The sequence below is a fragment of the Ostrinia nubilalis genome, chromosome 1 (assembly GCF_963855985.1).
Source record: "Ostrinia nubilalis chromosome 1, ilOstNubi1.1, whole genome shotgun sequence".
NCBI lineage: Eukaryota > Metazoa > Arthropoda > Insecta > Lepidoptera > Crambidae > Ostrinia > Ostrinia nubilalis.
In genome coordinates, this window is record NC_087088.1 from 2,587,188 (window position 1) to 2,611,389 (window position 24,202).

Genomic DNA, 24,202 nt, shown 5'->3' on the forward strand with positions numbered 1-24,202 from the left:
AACTACCACAAGAACAATACTAGTAATAGTAAGTATCACTATCCATTCCCTGTCGCAAAGTTATCTGCTAAATTAGCTGCAAAATCGTTTAAGGAAATTGACAAAAAGTCACTGAGTCTTTCAAATTAATTTAATGATCCCCCAAGACTACGGATTATGGGATTTCGTCGAGACGCGTCGGAGGCCTAATTTCAAATTCAAATAGGTTTACTAAGTAAATAAGCCGGGAAGGCACTTGCTCCACCAAAATAGTTGTGAACGAGTCTGCGACGGCTTAGGTGTGGTAAATACTTCATTTGGAACAAAATGTCATGTAAATATTGCTAGTTTGGGATTATTATTTTGCAAACTCTAATACCTACTCTTCTTTTGCTCCTGGGCTCGATTCCTGTCTCGTGCACTCTTTCGTGCCCAGTGAGAGTTGACTCGGCTTTTACCCGTGGTCCCCCCAACATGTCCCCCTGGTGGGTCCACGGGTAATTTTTTTTACCCGTTGTCCCACCGTTCTGAACAGTGTTTGCCAGTGGGTCTACGGGTAATTTATTTTAACCATGGTCCCACCGCACTAAATGGCAAACATTGCTTGTCACCTAGCCTAGCTATCTATAATATTATAAAAAAATCTATAATTAATATAGAAAATAATTATACCTAAGTAGGTACGGCACCATAATATCTTTATAATATCTTCACATCACACATGTGGGTTAAAGTCACTCATATCCTACTCGGCGTTTGATATTTCATCCCAGACATAGATGACATGCAATGTTTGCCACTTAGTGCGGTGGGACCATGGTTAAAATGGGGACATGTTGGGGGACCACGGGTAAAAGCCGGTTTATCCCAATTCGCAGGATCTGTTTTCGATTCCCAGACGTAAGAAGTTCATAATAAATACTATCATATAATAATAATGTGGGGACTGGGGACCTATAAGTGGTTATCAAGTGTTATTAACTGTAAAATAATCAATTATGTAAACCCTGGTCTTCCTAATATAAATAAATAAATAAATAAATACTGAAACCAATTATAGCTCGTTTGTTTTTATACGACTGTGAAAAAATGGGGAAAAAATACTATACTGCTTCATAAAAGAAAATATGATAGCAGTAGCTACCCGAATTAAATATTCAGAGAACATTTTTCCTCGGATAGAGAAATCCTACTATTAACTCCTTACATCTTTTTTTTTCACAAAAAAATTTCACTATTCAACTCTCCATGCTGTATTTATTATTAAACTATAATATGCTTTAGTAAACATGCCATTGAAAGTAGGCAGGCGCCGTTGCCTCTCACTATTCATGCGGCGCGCCCGCCTCACATTCCGTAGAGTTCACTAAAATGATGAAGCCTTTTGGAAGTATTCCTGAAACCACCAAAGGTATTATTTTAGTGAAATGATAAAACAGTGAAAAATAATTTAAAAACCTACTACAATAATTACTCAGTGCAGTAGTTACTCAGGTAAATACCTACTTGAAAATTGTATTAAATGGACTAAGGCCCGATTCGACCAAACTTTTATCCGAGAACAACTCCTGGTATAACTGGCACATTGACTTTCAGTATGGGAAATATGTCAAAACTGACAATTTATTCTGAGATTTAAGATTTATATTTACTCTTGTTTGGTCGAAACCACCCGAAGTACAGTAGTTACTCAGGTAAATACATACTTGAAAATTATATTAAATGGACTAAGGGCAATAAGATTACATAATAAATGTTTAATTACATGGGGAAGGGTCAAAATTAAATGTCCTAAAGTTTACTAACTTAATCGATTAGAATAGAATAGAATAGAATAGTTTATTTCAAAGAATATGGTTACAACAGTTCTTAAAATGACAAAGTTCTACATATTCTGCCGTATTTTGTTGGCGTAGAAATATTATAAATCATAGGTAATTACAGTCGATGTCTACATACTTATATAAATCATTATTATTACGCATTCTTAATTACTATACAACAATGTCACATATCCCTCTTAAGTCGTCAGTTAGCAGTCAAACATTGATTCTTTTATTTTTATGTCAAGATATTCTCTAATTGAGTAAAAGCACTCTTGCATTAACCATTTATATAACGTGCATGTAAATCTGTTTAATGTCAATTCTCTTACTTTAGAGGGAAGCTTAGAGTATATTTTAATTGCGATACAATACACATTGTTAGAGAATATTTGCAATTTTTGCACAGGAACATATAGTTTACTCTTGTCTCTGCTATTACATTTTCCAAGCACCGTGTCATGTAAAGGAAAGAAATGTGGATGTTTTTTTACAAACATGCAGAGATCCAATATGTATTGGCAGGGTAACGGCAGGATTTTAAGGGTTTTAAATAATGGTTTGCAATGATCTAAGTAATCAGCACCGCATAAGGCTCTAATGCACTTTTTTTGTACCAAAAACGCTCGTTGCACATCTACAGAGTGTCCCCATATGATTAGTCCGTATCGTAATACTGAAGACACATAACCGTGATATGCCGATAAAGCAGTGTCTCGAGAGGCCACTAATCTTAAGCGACGCAGGGCGAATACGAATTTGTCAAGTTTTGCGCATAATTTATCAACGTGTTCTTTCCAATTCTTTCAAATTATACAGAGTATTCATTAAAAAACAAACATTTATTTCATGGGAAATAAACAACTTTGAATGGTCAAAGTTATTACAAATTCTGCAAAAGGTCACCGTGTGGTTTGCCCACAAAAGTTTTAGAGTTCACATTTGCTCACCCCAGCGCATTGATCAGATATCCGATCCGTATGGTCCAGATTAATCAACATTCGATAATCAAGAGCGATGATCCAAATTGCATCTGATTGAATGAATCGATTAGTATCTAATTGAATACGAGTGAGATTCGAGAGCCATTTAACAATTACCTCGAGATATGTTTGTTTACATGTTCATTGGTCAGCTATTTGATTAGAATCATCTAGCTACAATATTTATGTGTTTAGGTTAATAAAGCCGGTATTTTGCAACTCAGCTTAGTAACAAAATATGCTTGAGCTTAAATCGGTGTTTGATGTTTCAGAAATTTCCAATTCAAATTAATTAATAGTATGTAAAGCCCTTCTTAGAGCACTTATAACTAGACTCTGTGAGTCCTGAATTCAATTTTTTGATCAATATTAAATCGATGCAAATATGATAAAATTTTGAGAATCAGTACGCAAGATGGTTATTCACTGCTACTCCATACACTCTTATGTTCGCCCCAATCAACAAGAAGCACATGTACCTATACAAAAATATACTAGCAAACCACATCCTGCATCCTATGCAGAAATTGCATCTGTCGGTACATTTCGTTTAATTTTACAAATGTAACCCGGCTAACCCATAAATATCCGATATCTTGTTACTCATTTTGGGAACCCGGAAAACAAATTTAATTTTACGGGAGTGTGCTTCAACCGATATCAATTTGGCAATCGGATTACTAACCCAAGTTCGACGCGAATCAGGTAATGGAATAAAACTACAAGAAAATGAAATTACTAGAGCAAACCCCACATTCACTTCTTTCAAGTGAATGGTCCTTGAATTTGGTTTTTAACTAGATTTTGTGAATGGTACTTATTGTATTACTGAAGCGAGCTCTACTTATCCAATTCACAGAAAAACAATTTTCAGAAAAGTGGAGTCTGAAAAGCTAAGTATAAATTGACAGAAATGTAGGGTCTTTATAGACGATTATTTCACAGATATTGCAAAAAATCTACATTCCTGTGCCAGGTAGATGTAATGCGCAGACTTTTGCAGGTACTTACTTTATTTACTTGTCCGATTTTATTTTTGTGTTGAACTAAGTAACTAGATTACTCCAAAAAGTTATGATGTCATCAAAAGTAAACCTCAACATTAATTATATCATTTCTCGAGTTCTAGCAGAAGAGGGACGTCAGGTAAAGTCAACCCTCAAATGTTATTCCGTGACTAACTGCACGCGACGTCACAAACCGCAACAGAGTTACCGTTGTCACCCGGGATGACGTCATAGAGCGCCAGAACCGCTGAATATGTATGTATCCTGCCTTAAAAATAGGTTAACGACTCAGTAACTTTATGGGCATGCGGCCTTGGGGCTGGTTGAATGGATAGGTATTGAGCTATAGTATGGTTGTTATTGCCGACAGTTTTGCAAGTACGAGTATGTCGTGTTTCAATAAAATGGAAAGAATCTATTAGTGTTTTATTGTAAAGTCAACAGCACATTCATCTGCTCCGAAACAGCACCTATTACTGCGATATAGACGTCACAGTTAATGTGCTTTCGTCTGTAGGTAGTATATTTACATTAATACAATACCCCTTATCAAATGCACGTCACTAAGTGCAGACCTCATCTGTCATTTACTAGGCTCCAATTTTCTATCCTAAAAAGGCCAATCGACCAAACTCACCGGCATAGCTTTTCGAATTACCTACCTAAATTAAACCATATCCTCACCAAGTCACTGTTAAGGAACTGAAACATCAAAAAAATATTACGAGCCTTTGAATAGAACAATTTTCATATCTAAATCATGGAAGATTCCCATATTCCCAAAGTTAAATCCAATTTCGCTGAGTTTCCTTGCTCGCTCGTCAGGTTGTCGCTCAAATTGAATCGTGCGCCTGCCGTGTAGCCTGCTGCGTACGTGACATCACGTATTCTCTAGTTATCTATTGTACGTAAGAATACCAAACTAATATGATTATATTTGAGTTTCTACACTACTATGATAATAATCTGAGTTTCAGCTGAAAGGGACACGGAATTATAGCATTAATGTTCAAACGAGCACGTAGGTTTTGGTCCATCACAGAAAGTCATTAACGCGCTCGCAACTCCTAATTAAAAACTTTTTGGAACCGTAACATTAACATTGATGTTAATATCGCTAGTATGAGTGATTAAGGGTTCCTTGTCGTGCTTTATCAAGATGATTTACGACAAAATGTAACTTAACGTCTTTTTCCTGCGTCCCATATTTTCATACAAAAAATATTAAAATTAATTCAGACTTGAAGGCTGAATAAATAATAATAATAATAAATAAATAACTTTATTTCAGTACCAAAGTTTCTTATAACTAAAAACAAAGGTTGACTCATTCTTTTAAGTGCATTTGCACCTGTGTCAGAAGGGAGCCACTAATAACTTTCCCTCTACTGGATGCAGTCTGCTATAAATGAGAAATCTAAGTTAGATGTGTAATGTATGTGAGTACGGATGGTGGGAAGGGTAATAGCCTGGTATCCGGGAATAGGGAGCCGAAGAAATGAGACGCGTGTTACTCTAATGACGATTTATTCCAGACTGGTTGGCCCTATGTACAGACTATGTTAATCTACCCTATTTACTTAAATATTAATTGTTAGTAACCTACCTACATTACAAGATGGATAGTTAGATCAAAGTTAGATGGCCGACTATAAAACTATACCACGCGTGAGAAGTTACCGACGACCGTCTCTACGTATTCGTTGCACGTAATACGGACTCCACTCCTTATGACAATTTTGACCTGTACAGTTTGAAAACGCATTGCACTTTATGCAGCTTTGGCTATTGGCGTACCTGGCAGGTGGCATAATCAGCCGTGACGTCACAGCCAATGATGACGTACCTGTAACGTAATTACTGCTGCTTGATGTATCCTTTGTGAATCGCAGATGATTGCGTTGGCCAGCAAACAATGGGAGCCGCATTGTGTTTGTGATGCGATTCAATCGTCAGTGATTATGAATTCATTGGAATAGACTTGGGATGTTATCAATCATGACTTGAATATTTAATGATTGAATAATTAATATAGGTAATATTAAAGCAAACCTACTTAATTCTTCTTCTTCTTCTAATAACTGCTAATGAGATATTCGTTCATGCCTACTGGAATAAGTAATTTGAAGATAAGGGTTGTGGTTCACTATTGATGATTTGGTATCGCAGAAAGGAACTCAAGTGTTTCGTCCAAGTTATTTAGGCCTGGTACATATGAAAAGTTCATACCTGATTAGATGAGCACGCTCAAGCCCAAATGACAATTCGGAAACCGAGCCAGTTGTAATATTATTTGCTGGTGCTTTAGTTGTTGATTTCATGTGTTTTGTTTACGCCCTTTATAAATAACTAAAATATGATTTTTCTATCGCCATTCATAATCTTCAACCTTTTATCACAAATCTTTGTACCAAATGCTTCACTATAACATAATATGTTATCCCTTAGCTCCATGGTTCTCCGATATTTCACACTGCCCGTGATTCACGATCTAATACAACCGTCACATTCTATTGAATGTTGGACTTTATTGAGTCGTAACAAGGTTCAACATCGCCTGAAAGTGTTAACAATCTGTGCAGAGTGTGCAGCTGACTGTACGTTTCGGGATAGTGTTGGAGGATAGTTTATAGAGGGGATTGAATAAAGTGTGATTGATAACGATTGCGATATTATACTCACAATAGCTTAATCGATGATATGGTGGATATGAGAGAAGTCCCATTTATGGAAGTAGGTACCTAGTAGTTATTGTTTGGTTTAGAATCTCTTGTGTTATTTTTAAACATAATCGCCGAAGATTGAGCTGTAATACCGGAACACCTGGAACATGAAAAGTCTTGTTACAGTAACATCACTACATTTCATAGTATATACAAGTTGCTTTTCGCTGTCTGTCCCTATGTATGCTTAGATCTTTAAAACTACGCAACGGATTTTGATGCGTTTTTTTTTTAAAATTTAAAGCGATTCAAGAGGAAGGTTTATATGTATACTTAGCTCCCGTGCGAAGCCGGGGCGGGGTCACTAGTAAAGTAGTAAATAATAAGATTTCTAAAATCATACATCTACGATTACCTACTTCCTCTATTTTAAAAACCTACATCCAATAAAAACACACACAACATACCTAGTTCCATCGAAAAATGAAAATAAAATCTGTGACTCTCGAATATTCGAAACATACGCAAATGAAGTTTCGGCCAAACCCAGTACTAAATCAAAAGTAGCAACACAGCACTAGTTCGAATTGTCCGGTTGAATGCAGCTGCCCGGTTATAACACACGGCTGTGATCCGGGCTTTCCTGTCATTTCAACTGGAGATTCTATTCCATTCAGGGTTTATTTTTCGCTAGTTAATGTTATACTGTAGCTATAGAAAACATTATGTCAGTATGCCAGTTTTATTCTAGCGGTACAAGTTATTAGAAGTAATAGTAGGATTACTCAGGTTTGTATCGAGTTTTAAACATCATTTTGAGATATGGTACAACGTATATTTCCTTAAATTTGCCTGATATTTGAAAAGCAACGTGAAAGTTTCATGTAATAAATAAAGAGCGTTTTCTACCTCGCTAAGAAATAAATTTCGTAGTTCCAAAGTACTTTACGGCTGTTGCTAAAGCACGTATTCCAAAAGTAGAGTCATTAAGCCTTTGAAAACCTTGGGAAAGACGAGAGATGAGTTAAACCAAATTGCGGCTAGCAGCGGCCATTATCAAGACTTACAATATAAATTCGTCGATCCCCGTGGACAGGAAGGCTTAAACCGGTGAAGTTTAATTAACTTTTAAGACCGAGGGCTTGCCCTTCGGATGTATAGGCCGGTCATTGAGAAAGTTTGCGCTGTTATCACTTCGAAGAACACGAAAATTGTTGATGGCGAAGATTGTTTGATCTTGAGAATGACTTGTGTGTAATGTTGGCCAAATTAATTGCCATAGACCTAGGACATACGAATCCTCCTTTCTATCACATCACATTAACAAAATAACTGTATTAGGTATGTATGCCTTATGAAAGTAGATACTTGGGTGTGGCTGAAAACATCAAAATTTAGTTTAAAATTAAGTTACTTCTCAACAATCTGAACAACTGTTTTTTTTTTACATTCTGCACCGTCATCACCAAAAGTAGGTAGGTATCTGTCCGTGATATGGGTCAGAACTTTGTTATGAACAAAAAAGTTTTATTAACTACCTACCTTACCAATATTTCTAAAAACTTATTAAAATTGCCCTGTTTGTCGCTTGTAACCTTCCTCATTAAAGGTCATAAAATTAGTTGCACGTCAGTGTGCAATATTTAGTTGACCTTATCAACCTACCCATTGTATTGTATTCATGTCATAAGCGGTCTTGATACTTTACGGGGTATCCAAGTTGCTTACCCCACTTCTGACAACCAATCAACTCATGCGAATTGAACCCTGAACTCTTACCGCCTTTTTGTTCTTTCCCGGACTCCATTGTAAAACGCTTTCAAAGTAGATTTCGTGTTAAGCCACGGCTACACTGTTGTTTTACGTTTTTTTGGCGCTAAAAGCATTTTTTGTAGTGCAGCGCATCGAAAAATTCTAGTGTCATTTTGTAGGAGGCAATATGATTTGTGAATTTACTTTAAATATTGCTTTTCTTTCATCGATCAAGTTTCATATTAGGAACTTTTTAGATTACTAAGCTTGAAAGTTGTGTTGATAGCCCTCGACTGTATTGTATTTTAAAGCACAAAAATCTCATAGTAATGTTTGTCTCACAGTGCGCGTGAAAGCACAGGGTGACACATGAACCAATTACAGAACTTTATTCAACGCTGTTCGATTTGCTGCTTCACTTAAGCAAGCGTTTGTGAATACAGGCATAAGGATTATTAAAATGCACACACACACTTTGCTCATGACCATCGTCATCTTGGGAAAATAACTTGAATATTTGACTCGCACACATAAGAAAGAGACAAATAACAAAGTTACGTAGACCTCGTAATAATAAATTATGTGTTTTTTTATGCATAACAAGGCAGGTATTTGACCGCAATCGCACCTGGTGTTGAGATGCAGTCTAGCTAGATGTAAAAAGCTGTTATCAAAATAAGACCAATAATGACATAAGTGTGTCACAAGCCTAACGTTCCTCTTTACAGGAAGCGGTAATAGAATTTTGTGGGAGATGAGAAAGTCCTCGGTTGGGCTACTCGGTTTGCGAAAATGAGGTTACCGGGAGAAAATCGCAATCCGGTTTACGGGGCCGATTGACCCCTTTGTTGGGACTGGAAGGCATGCTGAGTTATAGCTGGCCTTCGATGGGCAAGGATGTGACATGTCGTTAAGTAGGTCAAAATAGACTGAAATATTAATAAATTCAACAAAAAATCTTGTCGGGAAATGAACAATGTTTTTCAATGTACAAGTTAGATAGCAGGTGGTATATTATTTGTATAACGCTCATTTATTAATTTAATAATTGATATTGCTTTTAGATAGGTAAACCTTTAATTAATTTTAATTACTATCCTTAGAATCGAATCACCAAACAGTATCATTAAAGGTTTACCTATTTAAAAGCAATATCAATTATTAAATTAATAAATGAGCGTTATACAAATAATATACCACCTGCTATCCAAAAATATGTTACGTAAACTTTAATACAAATAAATGTATCAATTTACGATAGCTACATTGGGTGTGTCAAGAATTAAATTACGTTGTTTACGATACAAATATTTCAATTAATAGTAATTTAATTACTGAATTATGCCTGTTTAATGAAATAAATTCAATCGATCAGTATAAAAATAAACCACAATTAAAAACAAGTTTACTTATACTACAGCAAAATGGGCACTGAAATAAAATAAACACAAAATGTAATCATTCAATACCAAGTTTACAATTAATTTAACACAAACAATGAAATGCAATTCGCAGAACCTTTTACATTTAATTTGATACTGTTTGCTCCATATTTGTTTACATGCGCTACGAACTACGAAGCTACAGTGCTACGAGATACGTACGAGTATGAGTGGATGTTACTACGCACACATACGTACGATTTCATGTTTTTCGGCTTATACACCACTATTACTTACCCGGGGTTGAAATATTTTTTATGTTGATTAATAGATTGTTAATATTTTAAGATGTGTATTGTAGTGATGATTGATAGTAAATAGCTGCTCATAATTATAATCTTGGGGTATAAAATGTGGAATTCCAAAAAAAAATGGTTGGTAAGTAGATAAAAATATTTAAACAGGGTAAATTTTTGTTAAACATACAAATAAAACTAAGAAGATAGAATACTAAGAAGAAGATAGAAATATCTTAAACATTTTATGTCGATGCCTTGGCTCCTAACTATGATTGGTTTGATTTTTATCTTTGTAATTAAATGAATGAAAGGACCCCGAGAAGATCCATTGATTTGAAACACCCTGTATATCTCAGTCGATTGATAAGACGGTTCATTTGTCTTGTCCCTCACTCTGCCCGCCCATTCTGCGTATCATTGAGTCGGGATTCTGGCATTTGTTATACATAGGGTTGGCAAGGCAGTATCGCAATTTGTTATTTGTTAAAACACATCCGTATAACCATGACACTACTTGTCGGTGCACTTGGGTTGTCTCGAATAGTCCCTTTATATTTCTTCTTTTCCATTTAATTGTGTAAGGTTTAAAGTTGAAAATGCATCTATCTGTAACTAACACGCGAAACTTTGCATAAGAACGTGAATGTTGCCACAAAACGATAAAGTTACGAGCAACTGATCAGCTTGTTCTAAGCACGTAAAAGTTATAACAACCATTTGTCATCATAATCATTTCGTTTTGACGTCCACTGCTGAACATAGACCTCCCCCAATGATTTCCACAATGGCCGGTTGGTGGCCTGCATCCAGCGCATTCCTGCTACTGTAGCTGGAGGTTAAAAAGTATAGCTTAACTAACAACAACGAATACAAAGGTGGGTACTTTATCCTATTCCTATCTCTTAAAAAAACTTCTATTATTCGTGGAAATGTTACAGACAGACCAAAATGTTGGTGTACACCATATTTATTTACATAGTTAGTAAGTTTAGTCAACCCTAATCACGCGGTGCTCCGAAGGCCGGAGGTGAGGCAATGTTTTAATGGCCACCGCGACGCAGTTCTGATACGCACATTTACCCTTAATCTTGCTACTTTGTAGTACTCGCCTAAGTGTAATTAGTTGGGAAACTAATTATCTTTATAGACTTGCCCTTTCCGGAGGATTAGAGTCGGTAAGGAGAATTAAAAGAGGATTCTATTATAATAAACCCTCGACTGCGTAGCCAGACATATTATGTTGCCTCAGATTGACAGTTTTTATATTCCGCAGTTTAAGGGATAATGGACTTGAGGAAGTTAGTAGGTCAAATCCGATTGCCTGAAATAGGTACTCAACTAAGTACTCGTATAAGTATTACTACTGACATGTATTTTGACCATTGACATTTATTTTTATTGTTCTGTTTTTTAAAGTGACTTATTAATATCTCTTTGACATGTATTTGACCACTGACATTTTTTTTCTCTTGTTCAGTGTTTCTTTAAATTATTTAATGTTCAATACTCAATATTTTATTGCATCCATTATGTTCTTAAAATTAGAACATTATGGGCCATTTAATTTATAAACTGCATGTATTTTATTTATGACCTAAAGGTTCGGACAAACCAACGCGTGCAGCGATGGCGATGGCGATGGCGACCACTGCGCGTGCAAAAGTTGTTTCACACTGCCGCGACCGCGATGGCGATCACTGCGCGTGCAGGTTGTCACTGTCACCACAACTGTCACGCATATTGTCAATCACGCCTATTCGGCAAAATGGAAACTGAATTAAATGATTTGTTTGGAGCTTTTGATGCAATTGAGACAGTGGAAACACTTTTTCACTCAAGTTTATTCAGGCGGCCATATATTATAGAATGAGACAGGATTACATGCGGTATAGGTAGTAGGTATTGGTTACTCATAACCAAGCTATATTTCTGGCTTCGTTTGTAGTCTCTAGAGCCCTAACAATACCTTTTAATTAGATTTAAAGAAAGGTTTGATAGGAAGGATGACTGCACTAAGGCTTTCTTAGCCTCAGTGGGGGAAATAAAACACAACGCGGACGGTTGATATCTGGTTTATTACTGTTATGCTATTGCTATTACAAGATTTACATAATGTATACAATTCAATGTGTCCAGTCCAATGTGCCGTCGGTGTAGAGTGCCTACGGTGCACGTTCGTTCAGGGTTCATGGGCCAGTCGGCTAGCATGTTGTAGGTCGCGGTCGATGCTGACGTGCTCGTACAGTATCCTTGTGGGTAAGTAAGATTATAACCAATTCATCTTTTTCCTTGAGGGAAAAAATTTGCCCCCATTACCTTTTACCACTGTCGTTCTTATCGTTAAATCGCAAAAAACTACACAGAACTTAACACAACATCTATGAAAAACAATTTTCATTTTCATTTTTGGTGCAACAGTCATCTTGACATTTACTTTTTTTAAGGCAAAGGAAATTACATTATGCACCCAAACCACAGAGTACATAATAGTCCAAATATCTTTTTTGTCTTTAATAATAACCCAAATACATCAGTTTTAATCAACTAGGTGTTTCTAGTGGCACTAAATTAATGACTGAGACGTTTGACGACTTTAATTAGGTTTATATTTATGGCATACTTAGAATTGCTCTAGGGCCTTTGAGAAAGCTGCAGACATGTACATTCTCAATTATTTTATTCTGCAGATAATATCCCAATTTTATTTATGAAGTTGAAGAAGCAGGTTCTCGAGAAAACTAGAATAATTTGTTTATTACATAAAAATAAATTCTGATATTGATACTTTACTCTAAAACCTTTTTTATTATTCAAGTAGGTCAGACTAGTGGTATGTTATGATTAATTCATTTTTAATTGTGTAAAAACTTTTTAACAGATCCTACTTAATATTTATTACATCGATTTTAAAAAACAGAAACGTCACAGTGACAAAAGTCGCGATGATCGCTGATCGCTGCGTGCAGACGCTGCATAGATCGCCGCGACCAATGACAGGACGCGTTGATGTGAACACATCGCTACAAATTCATACACGCTGTCTGGTCGCCATCGCCATCGTCATCGTGCACGCCGGCTGCACGCGTTGGTCTGGTCTAACCTTAAGTGTATGATATGTTTATTTTATTTTTAAGCTTGTAAGCGCTTTGGACCTGCTCTGTAAGCTTACAAGTGTTTTGCATTAATAAATAAATTTATAAACAAAAGCGTAATTGCAAAAAAATAAGTCTCTGACTTTTTAATAATGTCAGTTTCAGTACATTAATGGAAATTGAAGCTAGAGCCTTAGGACTAGGGGGGGGGGGGTAGATTAGGAGATTAGGCTATTCTATAAAAAAAAGTGAAAAATACGTGTCGAGTATTTTTTGATAGGTTAACTGACGAACTAATTCAAACTCTTGCTTCATTTACCCAGGAATCATCCCTATTAGACCGACTACTTACATTGGCAAAGACAATCATGTTACTTAGGTATACATAATATACTTCTTTCATCATCATCATCATTTCAGCCATAGGACGTCCACTGCTGAACATAGGCCTCCCCTATAGCTTTCCACGTTGATCGATTGGTAATTATAAGTCTTTCTTTCCTTATTTTAAGATATTTCTATAATTTGTAAAGGTTGGTTATTTCGTCGTGTATAATTTTAATAAAAATGTCGTCAAAACACCACATTACCTCGACAATTATCGAGTACACATTAATTACCGACCGGAATATGGATGAGCGGCCCAACCCAGCCAATTACGAATTTATGAGCGCCATTTTATTACAAATCATCGACTGAATTAATAACAAAAATCAGTGGATTAAACACAGGGTACTGAGCGATATACGGCCATTGGTTTATTGGCAATTAGTTTTATAATGAACAAGTGAAATGACAACCTAAAAAGATTGCGTTGTAAGGCAGGGTAACCGACGATGGCACATTACAGAAACTAAATACCATAGCGTTATCTACTTGTACGAGTAATAGAAACTATTATTAATAATTTGAACTGTACAAAGACAATATTACCTACAAATATTTCGTGGCTTCGACATCACGTCGACGTCGAAACAACACACCGCATAATTTGTGGTGGATAAATCTCCCGAGCGCTATTGAGCCTCCAGCTTAATTGTTTTAATTGGTATTAAATTTTTATAACTGTGAGAGTGTTTTTTAATAAATTTATTAAATAGCAATGAAGCGAAATCTACACAAATTCAGGTTTCCACGAAACGCGGCGACCTCTTACATAATATTTCCTCATCGAAAATAACGAGCAAGGACCTGAAAACATTTACTTTATATGTACGAAACAATCCTTTTGAATATACTAATGTACATAAATGATAAGTAAGGACATACATTAGAAACCACTGAAACACTAACTAGTGATGAACTAAAAGCTTAAAGCAAACTATTTTGCGAAACTTTCCACGAACTATGTACTGACTAGAAGCTCTACTGTAAATGAAATTAAATTTAAGTAAATTAAGATTAATGTTTTCTAGCGTCCGTTGATTAATATTAATTGTGGGTTTAGGGGAAGTTGGATTTTGCCTTATTTTAATATTAGTAACCGTTAGGTATACCTTTTCAGTCTGTGGGGTTTACCCTCATCTGTGTTTATTGTAGGGAATATTTGCTTCATAAATGTCCAATTGGAAAAGTAAAACTTTGTATCAGTATAATACTCGTAATAAGGCTTGAACGAGTTTAATTTAAAAGTGCGTAAACATGACAAGCATATCAGAACTCGGTTATTTAACAAATTACTAGCCCATCCTGAAGACCCTGAAACTATATCTAAAAACTTTTCTGCTGTGGGGACTGTAGCGAGTTAAATACGTTTGACTCTGGCGGATGGTGCCTTTCAGACCTCGATTGGTGGAATGTTCTGCTCGCAACAGCATAGTATCGAGATAGTAAGTAGAAATGTAGAAGCTAGTAACAACATAATTCATTTCAGGAGCATGAGTCTTACGCCCGTATTCAAAAACGATGCTTGCTTAAGTGAAGCAGCAAATCGATCGCACAACGTTGAATAGAGCTCTGTGATTGGTTCATGTGTCACCCTGTGCGTCCACGCACACTGTGAGACCACATAGTAATGTTTGTGAATACGGCTGTTATCACTCTATCCCAGGCAGAGCTTTATGTTATGTATAGTTTATGGATTAGGTACATAGTCTTTGTTTTAACATAATTGTGTCTGAAATCTACCTTCACATAGTCGTGTTGCTCCCATCTCGCAAAATTACAGGATAATTGTAATCTTCGCTAATATTCGTGTTACATCGGCACCGGCAAATAACACGCAAGTATCTGCCTACATTGTTGAGGTAATTACTAATTACCGAATGAATTAGGCACATGTAGGTAATGAAAAACCATAGATAAAGCAATATAATATTTCGATTAATGACCCGTTATGATATAATAAAGAGAATGGTGTTGTTTTTGTAATAATTATACTCAGTGTAAAGGTAACGGTAAATTAAATAAAAAATATGTGCCTATACACTTTTGTTACAATAAATAATGAACTTATTTTCACCACGTTAGCGATACGGCCGTGTTACATATTTTGACTTAGGCGTAGAGCTTGTGAATTTAGGGCGAGTAGAGTTTGAAGCTTGGCTCTATATGAGATTTGATAGCTTTTTTACGGTGCGAACTATACTCAACATCAAATAAATCGCACCTTCCGCGACACGAACTTTAAAGATTTTCTTCTGACACAATCATGGTGCCCCAATAATATTGGTGTTGTGAATGTGAAGTGGGGATGCATACGTTTGAGAAGTGCTTGTTGCGGGAGGTGCGATTTATTTGATGCCGAGTGTATATTATTATGATCTCGACTTTTTTTTTATATGGAAATGTTTTTAGTAGGATAACTTTTCTTTCCCTTTTCTTAGTGTTATTCTACATCGATGCTTTTCTCGTTCGCTCTACTCGGTATACGCAATCTCAGCGAACGCCGCAGGCGGAGAAAGTGCTCCAGTTCTGATCAAACCCGACTAAATCAACATTTGACGCCACCAGTACCTATTCGTACTAAAAAGGTACTTTTTAAATCATTACCATATTACCAATTGTAGAATACAGTCACTTCTTTACGCGGTTTTAACACCAGCCCCGGTAGCCGTGATCGTCTAGTGGTTAGGACCCTACGTTGTGGCCGTAGTAACCCAGGTTCGAATCCTGGTCACGGCAGTGTCTCACTGTCGCGGCGGGGCAATTTTTTATGTAAAATAAATACTTCACTATACATAGGTAGGTAAAGGTTTTTGGAGGACGAGAGATAAACATAGAATGTATGTACTTCATTAATTAACATGTTAATTAATTATGTACTCGACACTAATGTGTACCTTTTAGGCTAATGTAGGTACGAGTGGCAAACTGAAATAGCTACACCAACTGTACAAACATGAAGGTATAAAATACTTTTTTCTTAAGAAAAACAAAATAATGTAGGTATGTTACATGTATTAGTAACAAGAATAATAACGGGGCGGTTATGTAAACAAATATGTCAATCAACAAGTAGGTATCACTTTTGACAATAATAATAATGTATTAATGTACCAAAAATTATTTCAGGGATACTTCCGACTATTCTTTTAAACGAAGTAATGAAAAAATATACGAGAATTTGTTAAACTTAGTTCAATTGTTTAATGTATTCAAACTTTATAAAACGTCTATACGAGTACACATTATAGGTAATAAAATAACTCAATAGCTACTCTGAAAAACTTTTCTCTACATCTCAATATTGTCTCTGAATTTGCAACCATCAGCAAAGGAATTCAGTGTCTAAGAATAAAATGGGAATAAGTTGAAAAAGAGTGGCGCAGCGCAATATTGAGTCTAGACTGGGCAATCCAATTGGAATGGCTCCCAAACGGTCTGACTCACGCGATTAAGTAAAGTTTTTAAGTCATATAAAGACCGATCAATAATTAAATTTTCAATTGTTTAATGATTAGTTTACCCAAATTGTTGCTGTGAAGAGTTTAGGTACCATTTGTTCTATTTGAAAGAATATTTTTTGTGGGTAACCAACCCATGTAGCAAGGCAAGCTATGATAAGTGCCAAACCGCTACGACCAACCAATAGAATTGAAAAATTTTGAAAACCTTAAATACTTTTCAAACAATTAACACGTAGGTATGAAGTTGCGGGAAAAGCTGGTTGTAACATAACGATGACAGTTAAGTTGTTCAAACTGGACTCTACCTACAGCCACACAACGAAAACACGCTGCTCCCTTAAACCTTATTTTAGTTGGTATGACCTTTAGGCTCAACATACATAAAAGTCCTGGCAAAACTTTTGTTAAAAACACCCAGCGACAGAATAACATCACCATTCAAAGCTTATTCATCTAAATTTAGCTTTTTTCCCGTACATGCGTTATCACATTTTACTCCAAACAAAGCCAATATGGCGGCACGATGGTGATTCTTTTGAAATTGGCATTTTATCAGAATCCATCCCGTCCGATGTTGATGCTAACAGGCGGCAAAGAAAGCTTAGTTCGCTTTACACGAAGTTCCTGGTTCAATTAAGTTGATTATAATAATCTTTTAATCAAGTATGAGTTTTATATTAAATACTTGAGTAAATATGAGCACGCTCAAGCTGAAAATCTCAATTTAGAAACCGGGACATAGACTTTCCTGCGTAATAAAATTAGTAATTTTACCATAAACAATCTCTAATTTAAGCTGAGCTTTATTTTTCTGAGGTCGCTGTCACGTTAAACTTTTTTGTTGCAAAATTTTAAACTACATAAGTATAGTAGGTATTTGCCTTACCATGCCATCGTCGGTACTTGATTATTCTAACTTAAAACAAAGTTAGGTCACTCAGACCCCGGGACTAGGTAGAGGTATAAGTTAATTATGAACACATTAAAAAATTAACCACCGTCGTCAGCTTAAAAGCATATATTATAAGACAATGTTATGTATCTTCTATCTACTAAACTAGCTTAGATCACATCTAGGTACATCATTTATGTAGGACTAGTGTAAAACACAAGCACAAAAACAGAAATAAAAGCCTGTTATCTGTAACATCTTGACTAAGGCGTATTTTTATTCGGAGTCGTTTACTTGATCGTCATGAGCACGTTCCTTTTGATTTCCTCAATGGACCCTAACAGGGCTCGCTCCGTCTCGTACTAACGATCCGCGTTCGGCTGTATTCAGGGCTTATACAATATTTACAGCTTTGCCCTTGTGCGAGATTCTTTCTCGAGATTTATTCCCTTTAAACATTCCTGGAATACACCAAAACGTAATGTCTACGCATTTTAACTTTTTAAGGCATGATTTTTATGATGTGTACCGACTCTGTTGAGGTATTATAAAAGCGATTTTGTTCCTTAAAGAAATTGCTAATTAAAGGAAACAATTTGGTCGTTGTTTATTCATTATTTTTGTATTTCCTTTTGAGAGAGTTTCTTTGAATCGCACACTCATTAAAACGATTGCGGTTTGTTTGATGAAGTTCCTAAAATAATCTCATTAACGTTCACAAAGGGAAAGAGCAAAATTTCAAATTAATGAAATAGTTGGATACTACTTTAAATTAGGTAGTTGCTGTTCACAACAATTTCAAAGGAAAAATAACTAGAAGTTAAAATTTTGTGTATTAAGACACAGAGGCCATGAAATTTTCTCATCATTGACAACGTTGATTCAGCAATATAAGAATCCAACAGAAACTCTCTCTAGGCTCTCTCTTTCTCTCTCTCTCTGACACCAGTGTTGTCACAGTTCACATGATAAAAGAAAAAGAATTAATCATGTATTTTCTGTCATGTCATGTCAGCCGTTTGGTGTAGTGGTTCGAAACCGGCGTTTACCCGTGGTCCCCCCAACATGTCCCCCTGGTGGGTCCACGGGTAATTTTTTTTACCCGTTGTCCCACCGTTTTGAACAGTGTTTGCCAGTGGGTCTACGGGTAATTTATTTTAACCATGGTCCCACCGCACTAAGTGGCAAACATTGCATGTCACCTATGTCTGGGATGAAATATCAAACGCCGAGAAGGATTATGAGTGACTTTAACCCACATGTGTGATGTGAAGATAGTATAAAGATATTATAGTGCCATACCTACCTTTAATTATTTTCTATATTAATTATAGTTTTTTTTATAATATTATAGATACCTAGGCTAGGTGACAAGCAATGTTTGCCACTTAGTGCGGTGGGACCATGGTTAAAATAAATTACCCGTAGACCCACTGGCAAACACTGTTCAGAACGGTGGGACAACGGGTAAAAAAAATTACCCGTGGACCCACCAGGGGGACATGTTGGGGGGACCACGGGTAAACGCCGTTCGATTCGATTGCGGGGTCGATTCCCGCACAGTACAAACATTTGTGTGCATGAACATATTTGTTTGTATTGGACTGGGTGTTTTCTATGTATAATATGTATGTATTTACAAAAAAAAAAAAAGTATTTAAGTATGTTTATAGCCGTTGTCTAGTACCCATAGTACAAGCTTTGCTTAGTTTGGGACTAGAAGCGCAGTGTAAAATGTACAAGGATATTTATTATTATTATTTATTTTGTTTCAGGCCTAGATAATGCGTGGTGATGTTCGGTAACGGCAGCTATGAGGCGGCGGGGGCGGAGGGCGCGGCGGGCGGGGAGGCGCACGCGCTGGCCGCGCTCGTCGCTCTCTATGCGATCGTCTCCGTCATTGGGATCATTGGTACGTATCAGAAGAAAGTTGGCTACACAGCTGACACTGGCTGAAAAGGCCTGATTTTTTTCTGAGCTGATAGGGAGCGTGCCGTCGAATATGAATATTTAAGAAAATTACCAAAAATGGTGGCAGCAGCGCAAAGTGGAGCATGCACGGACTCACGATTCTTTGGTCATAAGTCATAAGTAATATACATTGTGGTAGAGCCTTTCTCTCCAGTAAATAAATATTATGTAGTAAGACTGCTCCTCGATGATTTGTTAGGCACTGAGAGGACTCTCAACACGCAGTTACAAATATCGCGCAAAATAATGCCAAAATACACAGAGATGTTCTTAGAAAAGGAGGCAAAAATAATAGAGTTTAAAAGAAATTTCCAAACCAATTTCTTCTCTGAGAGCTTTCCTTCCACTCAAGGTCTTGCAAAAAAATATGAAGATTCTAGAACAACATTCCTTTTTACCAGGTAATGTGAGCCTAATGGCCGCCCTAGCGTCGGGCGGAGCAGCACGTCTCCGCACGCCTCAGCTGCTCAGCTCGTGCGCAGCCGACCTGCTAGTGTGCGCGGCTAGTGCACCACTCGCTGCCACACGCGCGGCTAGAGTGCAGCACTTGCCGTGCCACTTCACTTATTATATTGAAGTGAGTATAATCATCATCAATGGAAGCATATCGCCAGGCTACCCTCGGAAATGACATCGAATACCCCATCGTGTACCTTGTGAGCGCAACCACGACCACTCTGAGAAGAGTGCTTGACTAAAACGAAGAATAATAATAATCATCATCATCATTTCAGCCAAAGGATGTCCACTGCTGAACATAGGCCTCCCCCAATGATTTTCATATTTAGGTACCATATTTCATAGCGGCCTATATCCAACGCCTTCCTTTTACCTTCATAAGGTTGTCTTTTCCACCATGAAGGTTGGCGTCCATGAAGTGAGTGTACTCGATTTAATAAGCAAAACAGTCTGTAATTAATCTAATTGGTAAAACACGAAATTAAAATTGAAGATGTAACTTCAACAGCTTACTGGGTTATTTTGAATAGGATGCATAGTTAACGCTAACGATCTTAGCAGATTTATTTTTTATAAATTAGAAATCAGTTGTAACTGTTTTGTTTCAGTCATTCCCGGTGGCGGCTAGCACTTTGTCACTGGTAGCGATAGCAGCTGACAGATGCGGAGCTGTGCGACGAGGTCGGGGCTCGAACATGTGCGCCAGTCCTCCCGTTGCTGTTGTTTTCGTATGGCTGCTAGCTTTCATATTAGGTATGAAATGAAAACCCTATGCAGCTGTTTAATTCATTGTTTTTGGATATGTGTTTACCAAAACTTTTTTCTGTCCAGGTGCAGCACCAGTCATCACAACGTGCATACCATGCCCGCCCTTGGCAGCAGCGCACGCCCTAGTCACATACTGTTTACCAGTGATAGTCGTCACGCGATGTCATTGGACGGTCCGCGTCAAGCTCACCGCGCTCTCGCTCACAGCAAGAGCTGCACACGGAGAGCTGCCTCTCCCTGTGCCCCTCATGAGACGCCCCACACACGTCATCATTGTCGCCGGCGTCGGACCAAGAGAACGCCGCGATGCCGTCGATGTAGGCGATGTCCGTTCAAAAAAGAAACTGCAGCCGAGTCTCCTCGGCCCTCAACCTCAAACGTCGACGCTGCGTTCGCGGAGACGACTCGGCAACGTCCTCGTCGGCATAGCTGCAATCTTCGCCGCCTGCTGGTGCCCTCACGCAGCTATTGTCATATCTGGCGCGTTCGGTCTCCACGCCCCTTTAGTGGTGACGCAATACGCGCTGCTTCTTGGATATGCTCACTCGGCTCTGAACGCTGTGGCCTACTGGGTGTTGAACAGGCATGCGCTCACGTCTGCGTGCGCGGCTTGGCGACTCCCGCAGCTTCGTGTCCGGGAGGAGCGGCCATCTTCAACGAACGAGGCGGCTTTGGGCGCTTTCCACCCACGGCTGGCCCGACCCGCCCCCTCCCCGCGTCCTCCCCCCTCCAGCTTCCTCTATTGATGTCCGTCTATCTTCTAAGCTCTGTCAATCTGTGATTCCTGTCTCTCAGTGCCTCGTATAGTCTATGCGCGCCTCTGTCGGAAGCGCCGCTCGTTTCGTCGTTATAATTGTGGTTGTTTGAGATTTTATGGAGAATAATATCCGTGAAGCAATAAAGTGTATGAAACACTTAAATTCGTTTTATTGGCGTCGTGAATGTCGGCGGGCATATCATGACGTGTTAGCTCCCAGCGTGATTTATTCTAGAGTTCGCACAAAACCAATGTAGAGCAAAATGGCATACGGTAAAAAGACTTATAAGCATTTTAACGGCATGTTAATAAGAGGTAGTTGCTATAAAGGGGTTTATTAAAATGCAGCACCGAGGAAGTTTAGGATCGCGTTATAGCAATAACCGCTGGTAACTGCTCCACTGAGGGCAGTTAGAACCGTTACTGGACTAGTTCAAGGGATTACAAACTGTACGAACAAGCATTTCCAGGAATTAAAAGTACCTAATTTTGAAATTTCCGCATTGGGAATAGTTGTAATTTAACTCAAATTCATAAAAATTTGAAAGATTAGTGATACTATTTGATTTTATGGAGAAATGAGTCTAATATGAATATAATTCTAGGTGCCTACACAATAAACTCATAACATTTTATTCTTTAAAAAGTTTACTGAAACGAAAAATTAATGGCTGGCAGCAAGTTCGCAATTGTTTATATCATGATGTCAAGAAAGGGCAATTTTCTTTTCTCAATGTAACTCATCATTAGGAGCAGATGACTGTCGAAATACTGGTAAGTACCTACGTGAATAACTCAGAATTTTATATTAGGTAGGTAGCATACGCCTGCGTACGCCTATACCTAGATTTTGTTATTAGAATTATTTGATTCAGTTACAACATAGGCCGTAGCGGGTTCGATTCCCGCTGTAAACAATTTTACTGTCTATGTAAAAAGCACGAGCATAAATGCAATAAGTAACAGTAATAAATAAGTAAAAAATGTTTTCAAACGTTGATGGTACACTCTAAAAACAACACTTGACATGTTTACTTATTTATTTATTTATTACTACAACAATTAGCAGCCTATTCTACTAATGGTTTTACTATACCAAGCTGAACTCCGTAGATTCTCGAAACCTAGCCCGAAGCGTAATCAAACATTTAAAACAATCATAATGGCAGCCATTTTCAGGAGCGCTTAATTAAGCACTCCCAAGATACGTAGAATTAAACGACTTGACTTGCATATGGATGAAATGAAACAATGAATAAAAGATACAAGACTCCTCGTATGATTAATGTGCAAATTAACTGTTAAATTGTTCCAAAGTCTCGTCAATTTGAAGGTAATGAAACATTTTCATATCTTTACTGAGAAACCGTACGTGAAGAATGTCGATATGAAGAGATTTGTAAGTATTGCTTTAGGTTTTTATGAGTTTTATGACACTTGACTTGCTTATGGTAAAATAAAATCACAATATTATGTAGTTAGTGCTCTTAGATTCTATACTTCTAGGGAATATAAGTTTTTCGGCGATAAAGCTGCCTACCTACCTACTACATACCTCTTATTCAAAAATGACCCCAAGAATCGGGTTTGTAATTGGATGAATTTAAAAAACATTTGGAATATCACACACAGGCTTCAATGTACTTAGGATACTGATCTAGACTATAGTTATTTTTTAAGTCTTAGAACCTTATAAATCTTCATTAGGTCCCGTGAGCGTACGTAGACCCCAGTCCCAGACAACGTCCGAGTGTTTAGAGCTATGGCTCTACAGGTAAGGCTTATAAAACTGTTTGAGTACTCTAATAAAATAAAAGATTGGATAGGATTTAATGTGTGGATCTAAGAAGACAAGAAAAGATATGCAGTACCGGCCAGCACAAGACTTTTAGTTACCTGGGTAAAATAAATAAGTAAATTTTTATAAAAAAAAATAAAACCGCCTCCAAAAAACCTACACTAAAAAGTAGAAAAATAATTACTAATTACCTACTTATTTATTAGGACGAATCCCAACTTCCCAACTAATATTATAAATGCGAAAGTAACTCTGTCTGTCTGTCTGTCTGTTACGCTTTCCCGCTTAAACCTCGCAACCGATTTTGATGAAATTTGGCATAGAGATAGTTTGAGTCCCGGGAAAGAACATAGGATAGTTTTTATCCCGGTTTTTGAAACAGGGACGCGCGCGATAAAGTTTTTCTGTGACAGACAAAATTCCACGCGGGCGAAGCCGCGGGCGGAAAGCTAGTTATTAATATTTATGTAGGTATACCATGATTGATACTTCTGGAGTCGGTGCCAAGATTATTAAACATGTAAAGTTTGCCTGCACCGACTCCAAAAGTATCAATCATGGTATACCTACATAAATATTAATAATTCGTCCTAATAAATAAGTAGGTAATTAGCAATTATTTTTCTACTTTTTAGTGTAGGTTTTTTGGAGTCGGTTTTATTTTTTTTTATAAAATTTTACTTATTTCTTGCTTTTTAGTTAACTAATTATTACCTTGATGTTACCACT

The 24,202-nt window shown here is 37.2% G+C and overlaps 1 protein-coding gene and 1 non-coding gene across 2 annotated transcripts in view; both read left to right on the top strand.

Annotated features, from left to right (window-relative positions):
• The window catches only part of LOC135079998 (galanin receptor type 3), a 76,824-nt gene extending 54,992 nt beyond the window's left edge, over nt 1-21,832 (top strand). Inside the window, exons 2-5 of the mRNA XM_063974697.1 lie at nt 19,496-19,632; nt 20,093-20,268; nt 20,759-20,903; nt 20,982-21,832. Coding sequence (XP_063830767.1) covers nt 19,515-19,632; nt 20,093-20,268; nt 20,759-20,903; nt 20,982-21,664 — 1,122 coding nt within the window. The 5' untranslated portion in view covers nt 19,496-19,514 and the 3' untranslated portion in view covers nt 21,665-21,832. The remainder of the gene's footprint in view (nt 1-19,495; nt 19,633-20,092; nt 20,269-20,758; nt 20,904-20,981) is intronic.
• Trnah-gug (transfer RNA histidin (anticodon GUG)) lies at nt 16,032-16,103 on the top strand. Its single transcript has one exon. It is a non-coding gene; the product is annotated as a tRNA-His (tRNA).
• Nucleotides 21,833-24,202: the final 2,370 nt, after the last annotated feature.